The sequence below is a fragment of the Macaca thibetana genome, chromosome 4 (assembly GCF_024542745.1).
Source record: "Macaca thibetana thibetana isolate TM-01 chromosome 4, ASM2454274v1, whole genome shotgun sequence".
NCBI lineage: Eukaryota > Metazoa > Chordata > Mammalia > Primates > Cercopithecidae > Macaca > Macaca thibetana.
This window is the reverse complement of record NC_065581.1, coordinates 84732492-84754124: the sequence shown is the minus strand read 5'-3', so window position 1 is coordinate 84754124 and position 21633 is coordinate 84732492. Positions and strand designations below refer to the sequence as shown.

At 41.3% G+C, this 21633-nt stretch overlaps 1 protein-coding gene across 1 annotated transcript in view; it reads left to right on the top strand.

The window, feature by feature from the left end:
- AKIRIN2 (akirin 2) overlaps positions 1 to 21633 on the top strand; it is a 149597-nt gene that overhangs the window by 124732 nt on the left and 3232 nt on the right. The window contains exon 3 of the mRNA XM_050788070.1: positions 18665 to 18808. Coding sequence (XP_050644027.1) covers positions 18665 to 18808 — 144 coding nt within the window. The remainder of the gene's footprint in view (positions 1 to 18664; positions 18809 to 21633) is intronic.

The following is a 21633-nucleotide window of genomic DNA, read 5'->3' as shown; positions in this document are numbered from 1 at the left end:
TCTAGGGGTGGTTGGCAAAGTACAGCCATATTTTTGTGTAGCCTGAGAGCTAAGAATGTTCTTTACATTTTTTAAATGGTTGGAAAAGAATCAAAAGAATTATTTTGTGACACGTGAGAATTATGTGAAATTCAAATTTCAGTGTCCATAAATAAAATTCTATTGGAACACAGCTGTGCTCATTCTTTTTTTTTTTTTTTTTAAAGTATTGTTCATTGCAGGTGACGATGGCAGTTGAATAGTTGTCTCAGAGAGTGTATTGCCCCCAAAACTCCATATTTGCTCTCTAGTGTTTACAGAAAAAGTTTGCTTACCCTCGTGTGGGGTGTCAGCAGTGAGGTTTATAATACCCCTGGGTATGGGAAAGGAAAAGTGATCAGTGGAAGTAAAGGGAGGGGGGAGTAGAGGCATCGAATATCCTTGGGGAAAGGAATACCTCTAGTAGCTGCATCAATACTTATCCTGGTAAGTTAGTTGAAAACCAAATATGCTTTACAATTGGTTTTTGAAACATCTCGTAATACTACCATTTAGCCAAAAGATTGTCATGACATTCCCAAGAAAGAATAAAACCAAAATATTGCAACATTGTAAGAGACCATCAATCAAATCCAACACATTGTTTTCATTATTATGTAGTGAATGAATGGTCTGAAGGTACCCTTCTGTGAATGTTAATGTATTTGTGAGTTTGTTAGGCACATTAATTCACATTGTTTATGGCTTGGTACCATTACTCTAGTCTGCCTTAGGAATTGAATTCTGTGAAGAGTTAAGTTCCTTTGTAAGAACTCATTGTACTTGCTGGAAACTTGCCATTAAAAATGGAAACTACAGCTTGTGAATGGAGAAGGGTTTACAAGAACATAGATTGTTCACCAGACATTGATGCATGCCTACAAACGGAGACACCAGCTGGCTTAAATGAAATATAAATGGTTCTAGGCAAACAAATGAGACGTCTGTTGGAGGAGGCAGCATCTCACTTCAGATGTCATTTATATTGAGCCAGAAGTATTTTTTAATATTTTGTGGTTATTTAGACAGCTGTTAAGTTGCTCCTAGTTTCTCACTGGATTTGGCGAATAAATGTTTTTAATGGTCTTTGTACTTTGAATCTTAAACCTGATATTCTATTTAGGACTGTATGTAGCTGCAGTTACTGCGTATTTCTATGACTTATGCATTTAAGAATCCTGTAAGTTTATGGCCATTAAAAACTGCAGTTGTATTCTGATATCGAGATTTTTTTTTTTTTTGAGACAAAGTTGTACCCAGGTTGGAGTGCAGTGGCGTGATCTCAGGTCATTGCAACCTCCATCTCCTGGGTTCAAGCGATTCTTGCGCCTCAGCCTCTGGAGCAGCTGGGATTACAGGTGTGTGCCACCGCACCTGGCTGATTTTGTGTGTGTGTGTATTTTTAGTAGAGATGGAGTTTCACCATGTTGGCAGGGCTGGTCTTGAACTCTTGACCTCAGGTGGTCCCACTGCCTTGGCCTCACAAAGTGCTGGGATTATAGGTGTGAGCCTCTGCCCCCGGCTTTTTGTTTGTTTGTTTGTTTTGAGATGGAGTCTCACTCTGTGGCCTCGGCTGGAGTGCAGTGGCGCAATCTCGGCTCACTGCAACCTCTGTCTCCTTCCTGGTTTCAAGTGATTCTCCTGCCTCAGCCTCCCGAGTAGCTGGGCTTACAGGCGCACACCACCACGCCTAGCTAATTTTTGTATTTTTGGTAGAGATGGGGTTTCACCATGTTGGTCAGGCTGGTCTTGGACTCCTGACCTCATGATCCACCCACCTCAGCCTCCGAAAGTGTTGGGATTACAGGTGTGAGCCACCGCTCCCGGCCTCCATGGCTTTTTTTTTTTTTTTTTTTTTTTTGAGATGAGTCTCGCTCTGTCGCCCAGGCTGGAGTGCAGTGGTGCAATCTCTACTCACTGCAAGCTCGACCTCCTAGGTTCACACCATTCCCCCTGCCTTAGCCTCCCAAGTAGCTGGGACTACAGGCGCCTGCCACCACGCCCGGCTAATATTTTGTATTTTTAGTGGAGACAGGGTTTCACTGTATTAGCCAGGATGGTCTCCTGGCCTCGTGATCCGCCTGCCTCAGCCTCCCAAAGTGCTGGGATTACAGTTGTGAGCCACCGTGCCCGGCCCCCGGCTTTTTTTATTAAGGTAGAAAAATAAAGCCTAACTTGAGCACAGCAACACATAGGCTAAACATGGCTAGATAGAGGTTAGCCCCTCTTCAGGTGTGGAAGGTACTAGTCACTGTGGTTGCCATGGAGACATAACCTGAGATGTAAAGGAGAATAATATACATTTCTTCAGATTTTTAATGGTTTTACAGGAAAAAGAATGTAGTACATATTAATCAGGTCTTTGTTTTTTTTGAGACAGAGTCTTGCTTTGTCACCTAGGCTGGAGTGTAATGGCACAATCTCAGCTCACTGCAATCTCTGCCTCCTGGGCTCAAGTGATCCTCCTGCCCCAGCCTCTCAAGTACCTGGGGCTACAGGCGTGTGCCACCATGCCGAGCTAATTTTTGTATTTTTTTTTTTTTTTTGTAGAGATGGGATTTCACCATGTTGCCCAGGCTGGTTTCAAATTCCTACGGCTCAAGCAATCTGCCTGCTTCGGCCTCCCAAAGTGCTGGGATTACAGATTTGAGCCGCTGTGCCTGGCAGGTTTTTTCTGCTAAGTGTTTTGATAGACCTAGAAAGACACAGTGATAGAAAGCTTTCGTTTTGAAAGATTGGGAGTAAAAGCTTCAGTGGAAGTGCCCAGTTGTGAGTATCTTTCCTATTTGAAAAGAGATTTTTCTCTTTATTAAAGAAGAATATGAAGTAATAGCATGGGTTAAGTTTGGGCCTCTTGAATAGTTGGTTCATGAAACTAGATAATGGTATTGGGAGTGGAAGTAGGTATTTTCAAGTACCTATCAGCGAATTAGTTAACCAGGAATTTGTAGTCCCTGTGTTAACCCTATGCCTAACACTGTTGATTCACAGAATGTTCTCTACATATGTGAAATTGCAGGGAATTTCTTGCCTTTGAGAGAACTACCTGCTTTTAAAAAGGTATGAGAGAAAATACTTAAGCCTCTACAACCCAATCAGGCATCTGAAGTTGCTAAAGAAGTCTTCACAGATGGATTTAGTTCAAAGAGATTCATCTTTAATTTTATTGCTAACAATAGGATTGTGGAACTCAGCTTACCTCCAGTGTTTCTTGGCTTTCTAAACACACCTGAGAGATACATTCTCAGCAGCAGTCTCGCTGTAGCCATGACTGTTAACAGGAATGTCTCCTGAATTTTTGGGGGCTGGGATGAGTCATTGGACTTGAATATGGTGCTTTGAAAATAGCCCACAAGATTCTTATCTGCCATACCTTTCCTTTTAATGTCACAAATAGTTTTAAAATACTAAATTTATTTGTTGAGTTAATTAAGTCTTGACATTTCCCAAGGTTCTTAGAGTTGCTATGGTTGAAAAGAAATGTAATTTCAGTTTTACCCTGTAAATCTGTACCAAATTTTCTTTTTAGACTGTTCTATGACATTGTCATAATGTGTAACATTTTTTGACAAAAAATGTGACTCAAACGAGTCGTAATAAATACTGCAATTAGTTTAAGACTTTGAATAATACTTTTCTGAGGCACTTTAAGTATACTCAGTATTCATTTTTCTGGATAATGATGAGAAACATAGGTTACGTGAATTACAATATTTTAAGTAGCCCCAATGTGTAAGAATTTCTCTATTATCAGATATTTGCTTATCGGAAGAAACATTTTAAAGGATTTTACAGGATTTTTAGAAGAAAATACTTTTTAATATGAAGTTCTGATTTATTTCTAAAGAAATTTATTTGTTATAACAAGTTTCTCACATGAGATGATATTGTAGCCATGTTAAGCAGGGAATCCTTACAGGTAATTTAAAATTCTAGTGGATGTTAGTTTGTCAGCTTTGATATTTATTTTGGGCCTGTTGATCAGAATTTTACAGTATAACATATTTTGTAATATTTCTTGTGATCAGGATTTTACAGTATAACAGTTTTTGTAATGTTTCTTATATTTCTTACATGTAGGCTTTGTTGGGTGGTGAACTTTCTAGCACTAAGAAAGCAGCTCATAATAATATACTTTTAGTTTGTCTTGGGGTGTAGCTTTTTTTCCCTTTAGTTTTTATCTGTCACAAGTGTCATAAGCAGATCATCTTGAGATGTACTAGTGGATATTCTGATTTTATTAACATTGTTATCTTTCCATAAATACAACTTCTGGATTTGACTTTTTAGGTCCTTTGATGTACTGGATTTTCTTAACATTATTAAAACTTTTAAATTATTCTTCTAGAAGTCACTTGTTCGAACCCTTATGAGCCTCATTTGAGTTCCAGATACTGCACTGGCTAGGCAAAGAGTAAGAGTCTCTCTTGAGAGACTGATGATAGAGCAGCCACTGTTGATACTTTATTAGCTAGCACTTTATGCTTTATCAGTATACCTATTTTCATTTCGTATTAACATTTTTCCATATTAGTGTTCATTTCCCCTTTGATAGCCTAAGTATTAAAATTGGTTTACTGATTAATCACTTTTGAAAAAGTTTTTTTCCTAAAAGTGTTAAGGCTTGTTTACTAAGTTTCTGAAATTGTGTCAGTATATGATGTGTATTCTCACTTTGGTTAGCATTAATTTTCATTTCTGTTAATGTTAATTCTTATAAAACTCCCTCAAAAAAATCAAACTAGACAGAATGGTTGGAGAGAGGGACTTGGATTTTTCTTTTGTTTCTTTTTGTTGAACTGATTAGCAAATGAAGAGTAGAATGTACAGTGAAGTTTGAAGAAAGCCAATTTTTCAAACATGACTGTCCCTCTGAACTGTGCCTTTTAATTATGAAAGGAGATTGCCTTGTTCCTCCCACTAAAATATGATTATCTAGAAGAACTTCTCTAAGTGGTATACTTGATTTAAAGTATAGAAGATTTTAGTTGCTGTGATAGAGAGGGGGACTTGATGCTGTCTGTGGCAATCTTTCATAGCCCAGGGTAAAATAGTGCATTATCAGAGCCTGGCATTGTAATCAGTTGTACACATGTGGAAATACTGACCTATCAACTTGGAATAATTCTTCACTTTTTTTTTTTTTTTTTGAGACGGAGTCTCGCTCTGTCACCCAGGCTGGAGTGCAGTGGCATGATCTCGGCTCACTGCAAGCTCCACCTCCTGGGTTCAAGTGATTCTCCTGCCTCAGCCTCCTGAGTAGCTGGGATTACAGGTGCTTGCTGCCACGCCTGTGTAATGGTATTTTTAGTAGAGACAGGGTTTCACCATGTTGGTCAGGCTGACGTCGAACTCCTAACCTCGTGATCCGCCCACCTGGGCCTTCCAAAGTGCTGGGATTACAGGCGTGAGCCTCTGCGCCCGGCCATTTCTTAACTTTTAAAACACCAGTAAAACATTCTGGTTAGATACAAATGCCTGTCCTAAGAGGAGGCGTTTTAGACTCTTTAAGCATCCCTTATTTACATTTCTGGATGTAACATGAAGAGGTGTTACAATTTTTTTTTTATAGCTAGTGATCGCTGTTTCAGGAGTCTCATTAGATGAGAGTTATGCTTCATTTTGGTTATTGCCTTTTTTTGGCGGGGAGGGTCGGAGTCTCACTCTTGTCACCCAGGCTGGAGTGCAGTGGCGCAATCTCACTGCAACCTCCACCTTCTGTGTTGAAGCGATTCTCCTGCCCTGGCCTCCCGAATAGCTGGGGCCACAGGCACGTGCCACCACACCCGGCTCCTTTTATGTATTTTTAGTAGAGATAAGGTTTCACTGTGTTAGCTGGGATGGTCTTGATCTCCTGACCTCGTGATCCGCCAGCCTCTGCCTCCCAAAGTGCTGGGATTACAGGCATGAGCCACCGCGCCTGGCCGGTTATTGCCTTCTTGACAATTGCATTTTTTGAAGTTTCAGTGTATGAAAGTATAAATTATGCATAGTATTGATGTCTCTAACTCCTATTTTCTAAAAATTAGCTTTCCTTATTGTGATATTTTGAGACAGAGTCTTACTCTGTCGCCCAGGCTGGAGTGCAGTGGCATGATCTTCGCTCACTACAGTCTGCCTCCTGGGTTGGAGCGATTCTCCTGCCTTAGCCTTCTGAGTAGCTGGGATTACAGGCATGCGCCGCCACGCCCGGCTAATTTTTGTGTTTTTAGTAGAGACGGGGTTTTGCTATGTTGGCCAAGCTGGTCTTGAACTCCTGACCCCAGGTGATCTGCCCGCCTCTGTCTCCCAAAGTGCTGGGATTACAGGCGTGAGCCATCACGCCCAGCCCATTGTGATTTATTTTAACGTTAGATGCTAATAGAATTTTGACTACTACTGGATAGGGTAGTAGATGTTAAGAACTTGGGCCCTGAGGTCAAACCTGGCTCTGCCATGTTCAAGCCGTGTGACGTTTCAGAAGACACTGAAGCAGAGCCTCATTTTTCTCATCTCAGGAAATGTGCACATGATGATAGTAGCATCTGCCTCTTAGGGTTGTTGTGAGAATTAAGAGCATTTACTGGCCAAGTGATGGAAACTGTCTCAAGAAGGCAACCTCAAATGGGACTTTTACTGACCAGCAATTTTGCCTTTCGTTGAATAAACCTGCCGTCTACAAAAGAAGAGTTGCCATCAAATCACATTTTTTTCATTGTTTTCAGTACCAGCACTACTGACATTTGAGCCTGTCCTGTTTTAGTATCGAGGATTAAATAATTATGAAAGCACTGTATACAGTGAGGGAAATATTCCACTTTTCTCCAAAGTAACCTTATCCTCTCGATTATTCCCTTTTTCTTCTCTCAATTTGATCTTTGCTTTTGGCTTTATATATTCCCAAGCCTTTCATGAGAAAGTGAAAGAACAAAACATACTCATTTTCCTCCAGCTATCTTCTAGATCTCTTCCACTTCAAAATCAAATTCAAAGAGCTTTCAAATAGTCTGTTTGCTTCCATTTCTTCAGTTCTCAATTCCTGACATGCCTCAAGCAGCTCCTGTCAGGTCATCAGTGACTTCCATGACACTCAATCAGTCCTCCTCTTATTTGACCTTTCTTTCAGCATTCTTCCTGCTGGCACACTACTTTCTTTTTGAAATGCTTTTTTTTCTTCTTTGACTATAATTTCTCTCTACTCCCTAGCTGTTCTTTTTGTCTTTACCTGGGCATTAAACCTCGTAGTTTTTTAGTTCTAGCTTTAGCTCCATGCTTATCTCACTTAATAGCTCCCTAAGCAGTCACATGCCTGCTCCTGACTTCAGTTTCCATTTACAGATGTATCTGTATTTAATTTGTATCTTCAGTTCGTTCAGACAGTTCCTCTTTAGTTCCAGCCATGGGAAATTTGGACTTTTTTTTTTTTTTTTTTTTTTTTGAGATGGGGTTTTGCCCTGTTGCCTTGGCTGGAGTGCAGTGGTGCGATCTCAGCTCACTACAACCTCTGCCTCCTGGGTTCAAGCAGTTCTCCTGCCTCAGGCACCCAAGTAGCTGGGGTTACAGATGTATATCACCATGCCTGGCTAATTTTTGCATTTTTAGTAGAGACAGTTTCACCATGTTGGCCAGGCTGGTCTCGAACTCCTAGCCTCAAGTGATCCGCCCACCTTGGTCTCCAAGGTGCTGGGATTACAGGTGAGAGTCACCATGCCCAGCCTAGTTTGGACCTCTTTATCATCAGATCTTGTTAGCGCTTTCCCTCTACCACTAGAAGTCAGAATTTTTGTGAAATCCATTGACTTTTATTTATTTATTTATTTATTTATTTATTTTTTTGAGAGGGAGTCTGGCTCTGTCGCCCAGGCTGGAGTGCAGTGGCCGGATCTCAGCTCACTGCAAGCTCTGCCTCCCGGGTTTACGTCATTCTCCTGCCTCAGCCTCCCGAGTAGCTGGGACTACAGGCGCCCGCCACCTCGCCCGGCTAGTTTTTTTTTGTATTTTTTAGTAGAGATGGGGTTTCACCGTGTTAGCCAGGATGGTCTTGATCTCCTGACCTCGTGATCCGCCCGTCTCGGCCTCCCAAAGTGCTGGGATTACAGGCTTGAGCCACCGCGCCCGGCCTACTTTTAAATGTTCACAACTAATTTACAAAATACATGGCATAAATAAGAGATGTATGTGGACTTCTAATCAGTGCCTTATGGTGTGAGAGGTGGTCTTTTTGTTGTTGTTGAAACCGTCTCACTCTGTTGCCCAGGCTGGAGTGCAGTGGTGTGGTCTTGGCTCACTGCAGCCTCCATCTGCTGGGTTCAAGTGATTCTCCTGCCTCAGCCTCCCTAGTAGCTGGGGTTACAGGTGCCCGCCATTATGCCCGGCTAACTTTTGTATTTTTAGTAGAGATGAGGTTTCACCATGTTGGCCAGACTAGTCTCGAACTCCTGACCTCAAGCCATCCGCCCACCTTGGCCTCCCAAAGTGCTGGGATTACTGGTGTGAGCGACTGTGCCTGGCCTGAGAGGGGGTCTTAATTCCTCTTTTAAAAAGCGGTCATGTTGGTAAAGTAAATGAATTGCTTCATCATCAGTCACATAATGATGAATATGAATTTCTTTTTTTAAAGTGTATTAGGAGAGATGGAGTAATCATTGTATATAGGTTAATGTCATGTAATGAGTTTTCCTAAGTAGGTCCAATCAAGTTAAATTAATTTGCAGAATATTTTCCTCCTAGGGGAGGGGTATGTCTAATTTAGAATTACACTTGATCTTAGCCAAAAGGCTGAGAAGCAATGAACTTACAATTATAAAAACCATTCAGGTGAGGGTGGCAAAATGATTTTAAGTTAGCTTAGATATTTCCGTACTTGTAATAACCGGGCTGCTAACATCTTCCTTTCCTTCCTCCCCACTCCCTAGTATGTCCAATAGTAAACCAACCACTTTTTAAAAAATATTCAATTAAAGGTTTTTTGTTTGTTTTTTGGTTTTTTTTGAGACGGAGTTTCGCTATTGTTGCCCAGGCTGGAGTTCAATGGTGTGATCTCAGCTCACTGAATCCTCTGCCTCTAGAGCTCAAGCGATTCTCCTGCCTCAGCCTCCCAAGTAACTGGGATTATAGGCGCCTGCCACCATGCTCAGCTAATTTTTTTGTGTTTTTCGTAGAGACAGAGTTTCACCAGGTTGGCCAGGCTCATCTTAAACTCCTGACCTCAGGTGATCCACCCACCTCAGCCTCCCAAAGTGCTGGGATTACAGGCGTGAGCCACCGCCCTTGGCCAAGGGAGTTGTTATTTTAAGCAGGGGCTAGAAACTTTAAATACGCATAGTTCCAGAGATATAAATGATTTAAAGTAAACTAGGAGGGAACTAGTGAATTCCAGTCCTGACCAGCAGCATCACCTCATAAGGAATGCAGAATCTTAAGCTCCACCCTGCAGGGTCTACATTTTAACAAGATCCAGAGTTAATCTGTGTGTGCATTAAAATTGTAGAAGCACTTGAGAACTTAGGCCCAAAAGGTAGCAGTCACTTTGAATCTTCAGCTGAGTTTTGCCATGTTACCTGATTTTCCTAAGAGTTGTCAGAAGTCTGACTTTATATGTAAAACCACCCAGTTTTTAAATGACTACAAATTAACGTGTTTTAAAAAAATCATGTCCGTGGGGCTGAGTTTGGCCTGTTAGTCATCAGTTTTGAAAATCCTGGTTCCAGGTATGCTTTTTTTGTTTGTTTTGAGACTGAGTCTCGCTCTGTTGCCCAGGTTGGAGTGCATTGGCACTATCTCGGCTCACTGCAGCCTCCGTCTCCCAGGTTTAAGCGATTGGGATTACAAGTGTGCACCACCTTGCCCGGCTAATTTTTTTGAATTTTTAGTAGAGACGGGGTTTCGCCATATTGGCCAGGCAGGTCTCAAACTCTTGACCTCAGGTGATCCACCCTCCTTGGCTTCCCAAAGTGCTGGGATTATAGACATGAGCCACTGTGCCTGGCCCAGGTATGCTAATGTTTTTTTGGGGTGCCTGAACAAGTTGTTACAGGAAATGGGTTTGTTCTTCAGCTTGATTGTGCTGTACTGGAGTCCTCAAAGAGTCTGCTTTCTCAGTCTGTGCAAGCTGGCTTAGGTTCTACATTTATACTTACATAATATTTAACTGTATAAAAGGCATTCATTTATCTTCCCTACGGGAGGAGGAACAACTGTAATCACTACAAGGTCAAATTCTTTCATTTCACTGGTACTGTGTAGCCAGTGCTACTTATTTGAAGTAAATTACTCAATTTGTTAAAACCCTGCAGGTAAATACCATTGCCCTTGTGGCTGTGGTTAATTGGAATAAGAGCTGAATCTTTTGCTTTGGAACCAAATGTTTCTGTAGCATGTACATTTTGGGTTTTGGATTTGGGGCAGTTCAATTTCCACTTCTCTATTTATTGCCCTTTTTGTTTTGAGATGGAGTTTCATTCTTGTTGCCCAGGCTGGAGTGCAGTGGCTTAATCTCGGCTCACTGCAACCTCCACCTTCCCCCCGGTTCAAGTGATTCTCCTACCTCAGCCGCCCGAGTAGCTAGAATTACAGGCACGTGCCACTACACTTGGCTAATTTTTTTTTTTTTTTTTTGTATTTTTAGTAAAGATGGGGTTTCTCCATGTTGGTCCGGCTGATCTTGAACTCCCTGCCTCAGGTGATCTGCCTGTCTCAGCCTCCCAAAGTGTTGGGATCACAGGCGTGAGCCACTGTGCCCGGCATCTTTTTTTTTTTTTTTTTTAAAGACAGGGTCTTGCCGGGCACGGTGGATCACACCTGTATTCCCAGCACTTTGGGAGGCTGAGGCGGGTGGATCACCTGAGGTCAGGAGTTCAAGATGAGCCTGGCCAACCTGGTGAAACTCTATCTCTACTAAAAATACAAAAATTAGCCGGGCTTGGTGGCAAGCGCCTGTAATCTCAGTTTCTCTGGAGTCTGAGACAGGAGAATCGCTTGAACCTGGCAGGCGGAGCTTGCAGTGAGCTGAGATCACACCATTGCACTCCAGCCTGGGTGACAGAGCGAGACTCCATCTCAAAAAAAAAAAAAAAAAAAAAAAACACAAAAACTCAAGGTCTCACTCTCGCCCAAGCTGGAGTGCAGTGGCGCCATTGTAGCTCACTGTAGCCTGGAACTATCTTTCTGCCTCATTTTGCCAGTAGCTGGGGACTACAGGGGCAAGCCACCATACCTTGCTAATTTTATGTTTTATGTTTTGTAGAGATAAGAGTTTTCGCTTTGTTGCCCAGGCTGGTCTCAAACTCCGGGCCTCAAGTGATCCTCCTGCCTCAGCCTTGCATGAGCCACTGCATGCGGCCATGCTTTCTTTGTTATATTTTGGTAGCTTGTAAGTTATTTGAGAAAATACTTAAAAGTAGTTAAGAGCTACGTAACAATAGCAACAAGGTTAATGTATCCGCTTAGTGTAAATATAAGCTGGAGATGTAAAACTTAACATTTACCTGCAGTGTTTTAACAAATTGAGTCGTTTCTTTCAAATAAGTAATCGTTGGCTATATGTACCAGTGAAATAATAGTATTTTAAAGTGAATTTAAAATGGCATCAGCTCATTCTTTATAGTTAAATAGCTCTTGGTTGGATAAGAATATTGTCCTTAAGATTCCATCAAGGAGAACATAAGAACTGTTTTAGTTTCAGAAGAGATGATCCTGGGAAAATAGCCAATTAATAAAGATGGGTCTCCATAGCAACTCCAAGTTGTGTTTTGTTCTGTTTGAAAATGGAATTTTGCTCTTGTTGCCCAGGCTGGAGTGCAGTGGCGCAATCTCAGCTCACCACAACCTCCACCTCCCGGGTTCAAGCGATTCTCCTGCCTCAGCCTCCCGAATAGCTGGGATTACAGGCATGCGCCACCACGCCCAGCTAATTTTGCATTTTTAGTAGAGACGGAGTTTCTCCATGTTAGTCAGGCTGGTCTTGAACTCCCAACCTCAGGTGATCCGCCCACCTCAGCCGTCCAAAGTACTAGGATTACAGGCATGAGCCGCCGTGCCCCGCCCAAGTTGTCCCTTTTAATTTAGAAAGTAATCATGACAGTATCTAGTGTGTAGTTCAGAACCATACATTGCTCTGTTATTTTGGAACAGTGTCTTAGTTTTAAGTCTTAATGGCTACTGCAAGTTTTCTTTACTTAATTATGTACAGGTTTTCATATCATTCGTGTTCCTGACTAGAACTGGCAGTTTCGAGATTTTTTTTTTTTTTTTTTTTTTTTTTTTTTTTTTTTTGAGACTGAGTCTTGCTCTGTTGCCTGGCTAGAGTGCAGTGGTGCGATCTTGTTTCCCTGCAACCTCCGCCTCTCGTGTTCAAGCAATTCTCCTGCTTCAGCCTCCCAAGTAGTTGGGATTACAGGCGCCCACCACCATGCCCGGCTAATGTTTGTACTTTTTTTTTTTTTTGAGACGGAGTCTCGCTCTGTAGCCCAGGCTGGAGTGCAGTGGCCGGATCTCAGCTCACTGCAAGCTCCGCCTCCGGGGTTCACGCCATTCTCCGGCCTCAGCCTCCCGAGTAGCTGGGACTACAGGCGCTGCCACCTCGCCCGGCTATTTTTTGTATTTCTTAGTAGAGACGGGGTTTCACCGTGTTAGCCAGGATGGTCTCCATCTCCTGACCTCGTGATCCGCCCATCTCGGCCTCCCAAAGTGCTGGGATTACAGGCTTGAGCCACCGCGCCAGGCCTAATGTTTGTACTTTTAATAGAGACAGGGTTTCATCATGTTGGCCAGGCTGATCTCGAACTCCTGACCTCAGGTGATCTGCCTGCCTTGGCCTTCCAAAGTGCTGGGATTACAGGCATTAACTACTGCGCCCAGCCCCAAGATTTCTTTTTTAATCCCATTGTTTGCATTGTCTTTCTAGGTCCACTTTCATTTTGTTTTCCAAAGATATTCCATGGAGAAATAAATGGTATTGATCTATAAAATGATCCAGAGGGACCCCATACACCTAAACTTAAAACTGCTAGCGAAACCTTAATGTTTGATCTAGTAATGATGTCTGGAGGAAAACAGTAAAGCTTTATGGGTGTGGAGCAAAAGTTTCTAGTTTCACATGTCAGATTTTTAGAACTTAAATGTATGGACCCTAGAAAGATACTTTGACAGCCTACCCTTCTTTTGTGGTTCTCCTTAAAGTTATTTTTAGTTGCTTCTAATTCCATGTTCTTTGCTTAGTCTTACCTTGATGCTGTTTGTCCTGCCCCCATCAATTCCATTATGCTTTTTATCCCGTAACTACTTTCTCCTGTTTATATTGTTGACCTTATTCATGGTGCCCAGCATTTCCTAAGTAATCAGTGGCAACTAGAAAGAGACCTTGTATTTCCACGTTTACGATATTTACTTATTTATTTTTTTTGAGACAGAGTTTTCTTTCTTGTTGCCCAGGCTGCAGTGCAATGGCATGATCTCAGCTCACTGCAACCTCTGCCTCCTGGGTTCAAGCAATTCACCTACCTCTGCCTCCCAAGTAGCTGGGATTACAGGCATCCGCTACTATGCCCAGCTAATTTTTGTATTTTTAGTAGAGATGGGGTTTCACTGTGTTGGCCAGGCTAGTCTCAAACTCCTGACCTGAAGTGATCCTCCTGCCTCGGCCTCCCAAAGTGCTGGGATTAAAGGTGTGAGCCACTGCTTTCGGCCTCCTAATTTGTTTTTAAAAATATTCCAAAGAAATAAGTGCTGACTTGTTGATACCACCTAATTAGCAATTTTAGTGACATGTACTAGTTGTTTTTTTTTTGAGACGGAGTCTCGCTCTGTCGCCCAGGCTGGAGTGCAGTGGCGCGATCTCGGCTCACTGCAAGCTCCGCCTCCCGGGTTCCCGCCATTCTCCTGCCTCAGCCTCCCGAGTAGCTGGGACTACAGGCGCCACCACCGCGCCCGGCTAATTTTTTGTATTCTTTTTTTTTTTTTTTTGAGACGGAGTCTCGCTCTGTCGCCCAGGCTGGAGTGCAGTGGCCGGATCTTAGCTCACTGCAAGCTCCGCCTCCCGGGTTTACGTCATTCTCCTGCCTCAGCCTCCCGAGTAGCTGGGACTACAGGCGCCCGCCACCTCGCCCGGCTAGTTTTTTTTTTTTTTTTTTTTTTTTTTTTAAGTAGAGACGGGGTTTCACTGTGTTCGCCAGGATGGTCTCGATCTCCTGACTTCGTGATCCACCCGTCTCGGCCTCCCAAAGTGCTGGGATTACAGGCGTGAGCCACCGCGCCTGGCCTTTTTTTTTTTTTTTTTTTTTTAAGTAGAGACGGGGTTTCACTGTGGTCTCGATTTCCTGACCTCGTGATCCGCCCGCCTCGGCCACCCAAAGTGCTGGGATTACAGGCGTGAGCCACCGCGCCCGGCCGACATGTACTGGTTTTGCGCCCGGCCGACATGTACTGGTTTTGCGAATGAAAATGCTGTGAGTCGTAGAACTTGCTAATAATGACTTCCACTTAGCAGTATTTTATGGTAAAAGAGGTAGTTTTTAGGATTTAGTAAAAGAATATACAGCCATTTGTGTGCTGTAGCTTGTCTTGAAGATAACTCTACATATTTTGCTCTAAATGGTTGCTGCAAATTCAGTCTATGCCTCATAAGCCAAATAGGAAGGCATATGATTAAAACTGGAATATGCAACTGATAATACAAGTGAAGCTTGGACTTCTTTTTTCTTTAATGAACTTTAAATTGTATTGGCAAGACAATGTCAGATATTACATGTACCTTGGATAAAATGTTAACTTGCTGGTTTGGTAAGAGATGGCCAGATCTAAGTAGCTTAAGACTAAGTAGACAAGTACTTTACTGATATGTAGAAGGCCTTTATCTACCTGGTATGAAAGCAACTCAGGTCACCCAAGTATCTAGATTGAGCTTAGCAATGTGGTGGTTGTAGAATATTGAATCCGAGGAAGTTTCTTGAGTTTATCAGCTTCAAGACTGTTTATATCCCTGGACTGAAATAAATTGAGCTTGAGGCTTGCCATTGCAGTTAGCTGTTTGCTACTTGTGCGGTTGAGATCTTGGCCAAGTTAAATTGGACCCTTTACTGCATAACATTGTTGATCACATGTTACCAGTATTAGAGCATTTGAGGGCACCAGTGTGGCTTAGATGACATAGTTGCATCATATTTGATGTAAAAAGCATGCAGTCAATAGCTTTAAAAATTCTTCAGCTCTTTAGCTGACAATATCAAGTGTTGGCAAGGATGTGGAACAGCTGGAGCTGTAATACTTTTATGGTAGGAATGCAAAATGACAAAATCACTCTGGAAAATGGTTTCGCGATTTTATTTTGTAAGAACAAAATAAACCGTTCATTTGCCATATGATTAGGCAGCCTATTCCCACTCCTAGGGATTTATCCAAGAGAAATGAAAACATGTCCGCCAAAGACTGGTACTTGAATATTCGTAATAGTTCTAAATTGGAAACAGTCTTAATGTCCATTAACAGGAGAAAGGATAGATATGTGTGTGTATGTATACATACATACAATGGAATTCTCACCAACGAAAAGGAATTTCTGATTCATGCAAAATATATGAATCTCAAAAGCATTGTGCTGAGTGAAAGTAGTTCAGACATAAAAGTCTGTACTCTTTATGATTCCATTTATGTGAAATTCTAGAGAAGGCAAAACTATATAGTAATAGCAGATGAGTGTTGGTGGACTGTACTGGGGAAGTGGTGATGGTGGTAGTGAATTAACTGCAGAGGAGCCCAAGAGAAGTTTTTGGAGTGATAAAAAGTTATTTATCATAGTTAATGTTAGTTCCAAAACTGTATGTATGTACTTGTCAGAACTCAAATGAATTGTACGTTTAAATTGGTTAATTTTGTCATTTGTAAATTACACCTTAAAATGTTAGTGATGTCTCTAAGTGTCTGATGGTATAGAGTTTTACAAAGATAAATTTTTAAAAGTTTTACTGTTTCTTAATTCTGGGTTAGCTTTCATTTGAGATTATCAAATGAACAAATTGAGGTGGTTGTTATACAAGCATTCTTTTGGTACATTTTAGTTGTGCTTTGGTTGACTTGTGAAGCAGAAGGAACACTAAATCTGAGAACAGCTATGTGGTGATGAAAGAACGTATGTAAGTCACACAAAAGATAAATATTAAGGTCAGGTTACTCCAAACTAGTACCTCCTAAAATCTCTGGTTATAAATAAATTTTATGATGTTTTGAATAGCACTTTTGATCAGGATAATGGTAGCTTTGGACAGAAAGTGATGAATGTGAGTGAAGCTTACTTTCTGTCAGAGAGCAAAATATAAATGCTGGGTGCAGTGGCTCACACCTATAATCCTAGCACTTTGGGAGACCGAGAAGGGTGGATCACCTGAGGTCAGGAGTTCGAGACAGGCCTGACCAATATGGTGAAACCCTGTCTCTACCAAAAATATAAAAATTAGCTGGGCGTGGTGGCTCACGCTTATAGTCCCAGCTACTCGGGAGGCTGATGCAGGCGAATTGCTTGAACCTGGGAGGCAGAGGTTGCAGTGAGCCGAGATTGCGCTACTGCACTCCAGCCTGGATGACTGAGCGAGACTCCGTCTCGAAAAGAAAAAAACGCTTTAGATTGCTGTTACTGAAAAGAGGTCTGTTATTTAAAAAATGAGGGTATTTGTGTTTGTCGTGGTTGAAACCAGATGTTACATTAGTTTTATTGGGTACCTCTGGTGAATATTAGGAAACCTATTTATATCAAGGTATGCTTACCATTCAGAAGACAACTCTTTCATGCCAACACTGATAATTTAATAATTTAACCACTGTCACTCAATTGGAATAACTTTGTTTTCAAATTACAAAGTAGTTCAAATAAATGGAAAAGGACTGAAAATGACCATAACTCGTATTAAACAAATGTTAACAAATGAAAAATGTTAAATACAGCTAAAGCACCCCAACATAACCATCCTGAAATTAATCATTATAGACCTGTTTAAGTACACATGGATGTGTGATTTTGTACTTAAACCACACATTCATGTATATATAAACAGGTCTTTTTATACAACGAAATTTATGTAAATGGTATCTTTAACTGGATATGTCTTGCAACATTTTTTCAGTTTAAATAATGAAACAAGCAGTATTTAAAATGTTTAAGGGAACTTATTTGTCCTCCCAGAGTCTCTCAAAAATTCTAAAAGTTCTCCTAGGGAAATAAAGTGAGAAAAGAGGTAAGTGACAAGATTTTGTAGATATGGTGGTTATCTACGAAAACCACCAGTGTTACATTTTAAAAAGAATTATTGTATGTAAATCTTTAGCTTTCTTTTTTGTGTGTCATAGAGACAGGGTCCCTCTATGTTGCCCAGGCTGGTCTTGACCTCCTGGCCTCTAGTGACCCTCCCACCTCGACCTCCCAAAGTGCCATGGTTACAGGTGTTAAGCCACCCCACTTCACCAATATCTAACAGTTCTTAAATTAATGCATCATTGTAAAATTGAATTTTAAGGCTACACTCCACTCCGTCAGTCTTTTTATTGCCAGTTAATTGCCACCTAAATATTTCATTTTTATTTAATCTTGCTTTGGATTTTGATTAGTAAACTTCTAGGGATGTAGTTTCACATTGATAACCTGTTAACTTGGGAGCTATGGAGGTGTAGTGAGGAGGTGTAGTGAGGAGGTGTAGTGAGGAGGTGTAGTGAGGTGTAGTGAGGAGGTGTAGTGAGGTGTAGTGTGGAGGTGTAGTGAGGAGGTGTAGTGAGGTGTAGTGAGGAGGTGTAGTGAGGTGTAGTGTGGAGGTGTAGTGAGGAGGTGTAGTGAGGTGTAGTGAGGAGGTGTAGTGAGGAGTGGAAACCCCCAGGTAGGGATTTTCTGGAGGGGCCAGATGGTAATTATTTTGAGTTAGAAATCTTTCTGAAATGAATCATACTGGCCTAAAAGATATGCCAGATATAATTTTACTCATTCGTGTGATTGTGGTTCAAGATAATTGCACTGTGGTATGGTGGTTCTTATTTATTGAGGACCTGTCATGTACCAGTCACTTCACATGGTCTCTCCCTCACCCCACCCACCCTCCAGCCCCAAGATTCAGAATGCTATAGTATTCTTAGGTTTTATTGAGCTTAAAATAATTGGCCATGGCCATTTAATGTATGATGACTTTTTTAGTTCCCATCTGCTTTGTCATTTTGTTGACCTACTGTCACTTCAGACTGTTGTGTGCTTGAATATACATAATCCCCCATGCCCCTTCTTATTTATGGGCTTGGAAAAGGCATAAAGGCATTAAAGGCAGTTGGAAAAGCCTGTTAGTGTAATAGTTCTATGTGATGAATAAATGAGCTTTAAGTTTGGAACTCAAGAATCTGAGTAAAATAGGTGTTTGGGTTCACAGACTACTTGACCATTATTTTGATTGAAAAACTTTTTTTTTGCTAGTCAGTGCTCAGCAAGAATATTGTTGAGCAGCTGAATTCCAGTTGGTGTGTATGTGCTAAGTGAATGTCCTCATTTATGCTGAAATGAGTTCCTACCAGAATGTCAGTTTTCTGGATATTATTTGAAAGGAATATTTTGGGTAGATTGGTCTACTAAATAATGTTGGAAAGCCAACCTCTTTTTTAATGTGAAAGTTTTTATCTTGCCAAATTTTAACTTTTTTTATTTTAGAACAAATTCTGTACAACATAAAACAAGAGTATAAACGAATGCAGAAGAGAAGACATTTAGAAACGAGTTTCCAACAGACAGATCCGTGTTGTACTTCTGATGCACAGCCACATGCATTTCTCCTCAGTGGACCAGCTTCACCAGGTAATAACATTTCTTTTCATTTATAAACTTTATTATTTAGAGTGGGAAAAGTTTAATCCAAGTTGTCTTTAGTCATTTAAGCTACTATATCTCCTCTGAGTTTTAAAAAAACATTTATACAAGTAATGCATGACATCTTAAAAATATGGTACAAAATAAGGAATTATCACCTGGATTCCCACTAACCAGAGACAACCACCTGTATAATAATATCCCCAAAGTGGACATCCTGTAAGTACTATGATTTGTAGCCTTTATTAAAAAAATTAACAATAGGCCAGGCACGGTGGCTCATGCCTGTAATCCCAGCACTTGGGGAGGCCGAGCGAGGTAGACAGGTCACTGGAGGTCAGGAGTTGAGACCAGCCTGGCCAACATGGTGAAACCCTGTCTCTACTGGAAATAGAAAAATTAGCCAGGCATGGTGGCATGTGCCTGTAGTCCCAGCCCCTTGGGAGGCTGAGGCATGAGAATCACTTGAACCTGGGAGGCGGAGGTTGCAGTGAGCTGAGATCGTGCCACTGCACTCCAGCTTGGGCGACACAGTGAGACTTTGTCTCAAAAAAAAAAAAAAAAAAATTAACAGAATACTATATGCTCCTTTGTTAGGTATAGATGTACCTTGTCATGACCGAATGCTTATTGATAATTCAACTTAGATGTTTTGCTGGTATAGTATTTTAAGAAATATCCCTGTATACGTACCCTCCCTTACACACTTGTCTTATTGGGATAGATTTCTAAAGGTGGATTATTATTATTTTTTTTGATCCTGTATCTGTTTTTACCTACTTTTTGTTGGGGGGAGTGTTTGCAAATAACCTTCCTTTAAAAAAAAAAAAAGGAATAAGGGCTACTTGAAGCAAAGAGAAAGTTGAAGGTTTTGCTGAAAGAGAGCCATCAATAGTGGCTCTTACCTTTAGTAAAGTTCTCAGCAAAATAGCTTTTCTTGTGACAACAGTTGCCTTTGTTCAATGCTTTCTCTCCTCCCTCTAGCAAGGGTGGGAAAACCTGGCAGAATAAAAAAATTTCGACCAGGCGCAGTGGCTCATGCCTGTAATCCCAGCACTTTGGGAGGCCGAGGCGGGCGGATCGTGAAGTCAGGAGATCGAGAACATCCTGGCTAACACAGTGAAACTCCATCACTCTAAAAAGACAAAAAATTAGCTGGGTGTGGTGGCAGGTGCCTGTAGTCCCGGCTACTGAGGTAGGAGAATGGCATGAACCTGGGAGGCAGAGCTTGCAGTGAGCAGAGATCGCACCATTGCACTCCAGCCTGGGCGACAGAGCAAGACTCCGTCTCAAAAAAAAAAAAAAAAAAAAAAAAAAATCAAAGACCATAATATAGTCAAATAAAATTAGATTAGGAAACATGAAATTGTTCAAAACTAAATACTGCCATGCCCATTGTGGGGGGCCAGTTATTAGTGGTTGAAACATAGTAAGAGGTGAGGGTTGGGTACTAGACTGTATTAGCAGGAAACCAAGATCATTATTTCCTTACTCACTTAGAAGATCAGTTAACTGGCTCTTAAGTAACAAAGCTGGGAATGTGAAAATAAATTAAGATAGCCTTGGGTAATTATGAATAAAGCTGGTGTGCTTTGTTATTGTGATATGCGCAGTTCTAATAAGCATAGTTAACTAGCTCCTGCCATGCTGGTTATAAGCAGCATTAAGTTAAGAGAGTAATATTGGTGGTACCAGGGCAAATTCACAGAGTGAGATGAAGAAACAATAGATAACAAATGAGTGGTGCACTTGAATGTGAATAAAATACTTTTAGCAGTATTACAATAGATGTTATTACTACAAAATATTTTCTCTTTTATAAAAAAATACTAATAGGTATAAAAATGCTGAAGGAATATTCTTGCCAATTTACTAATGATATTGACAGACACTGATGTTGCAGCTGCTTTGGGATTCTTAGTGTGATGACAGTGTAGTTCTATGATACTATAGAGTTTTGAGCATAGCATTATCAGCTCAGTACTTGAGCTTATTTTTCCATGTGAATTATTGTTAACTGAATGGTAGTAGTCAATGTGTTCAAACACCTTTAGAATCATTTATGCTTCTCCAGCAAAGTAGATTCCAGAATGTCTTTTTTATTTTGTTTCATTTTGTTTTTGAGACACGGTCTCACTCCGTTGCCCAGGCTGGAGTGCAGTGGTGAGATCTTGGCTCACTGCAGCCTCTACCTCAGCCTACCCTGTAGCTAGGAACAGGCACATGCCACCACTCCCAGCCAATCTTTGTATTTTTACTAGAGACATGGTTTGCCATGTTGTGCAGGCTGGCCTTGAGCTCAAGGGTTCCACCTGCTTCATTCAACCTCCCAAAAAGTGCTGGGATTACAGGTATGAGCCACCATACCCAGCTAGATTCCAGAATGTTTTTTAATCTTTTTTAAAAAGGGTTCATGCTGTACCTTCTTTTTTTAAACAAAGGTTTTATTGTGCCAACATGAAATTTCTTTTTTTTTTTTTTTTGAGATGGAGTTTCTCTCTTGTTGCCTAGGCTGGAGTGCAGTGGCATGATCTTGGCTCACCGTAACCTCCGCCTCCTGGGTTCAAGTGATGCTCCTGCCTCAGCCTCCCGAGTAGCTGGGATTACAGGCATCTGCCACCATGCCCAGCTAATTTTGTATTTTTAGTAGAGACGAAGTTTCTACACGTTGGTCAGGCTGGTCTTGAACTTCTGACCTCAGGTGATCCGCCCGCCTCGGCCTCCCAAAGTGCTGGTATTACAGGCGTGAGCCACCATGCCCGGCCTATTTTCTTTTTTAATAAAGGAAAACCCCTTTCTAAAGGTGTGAAATG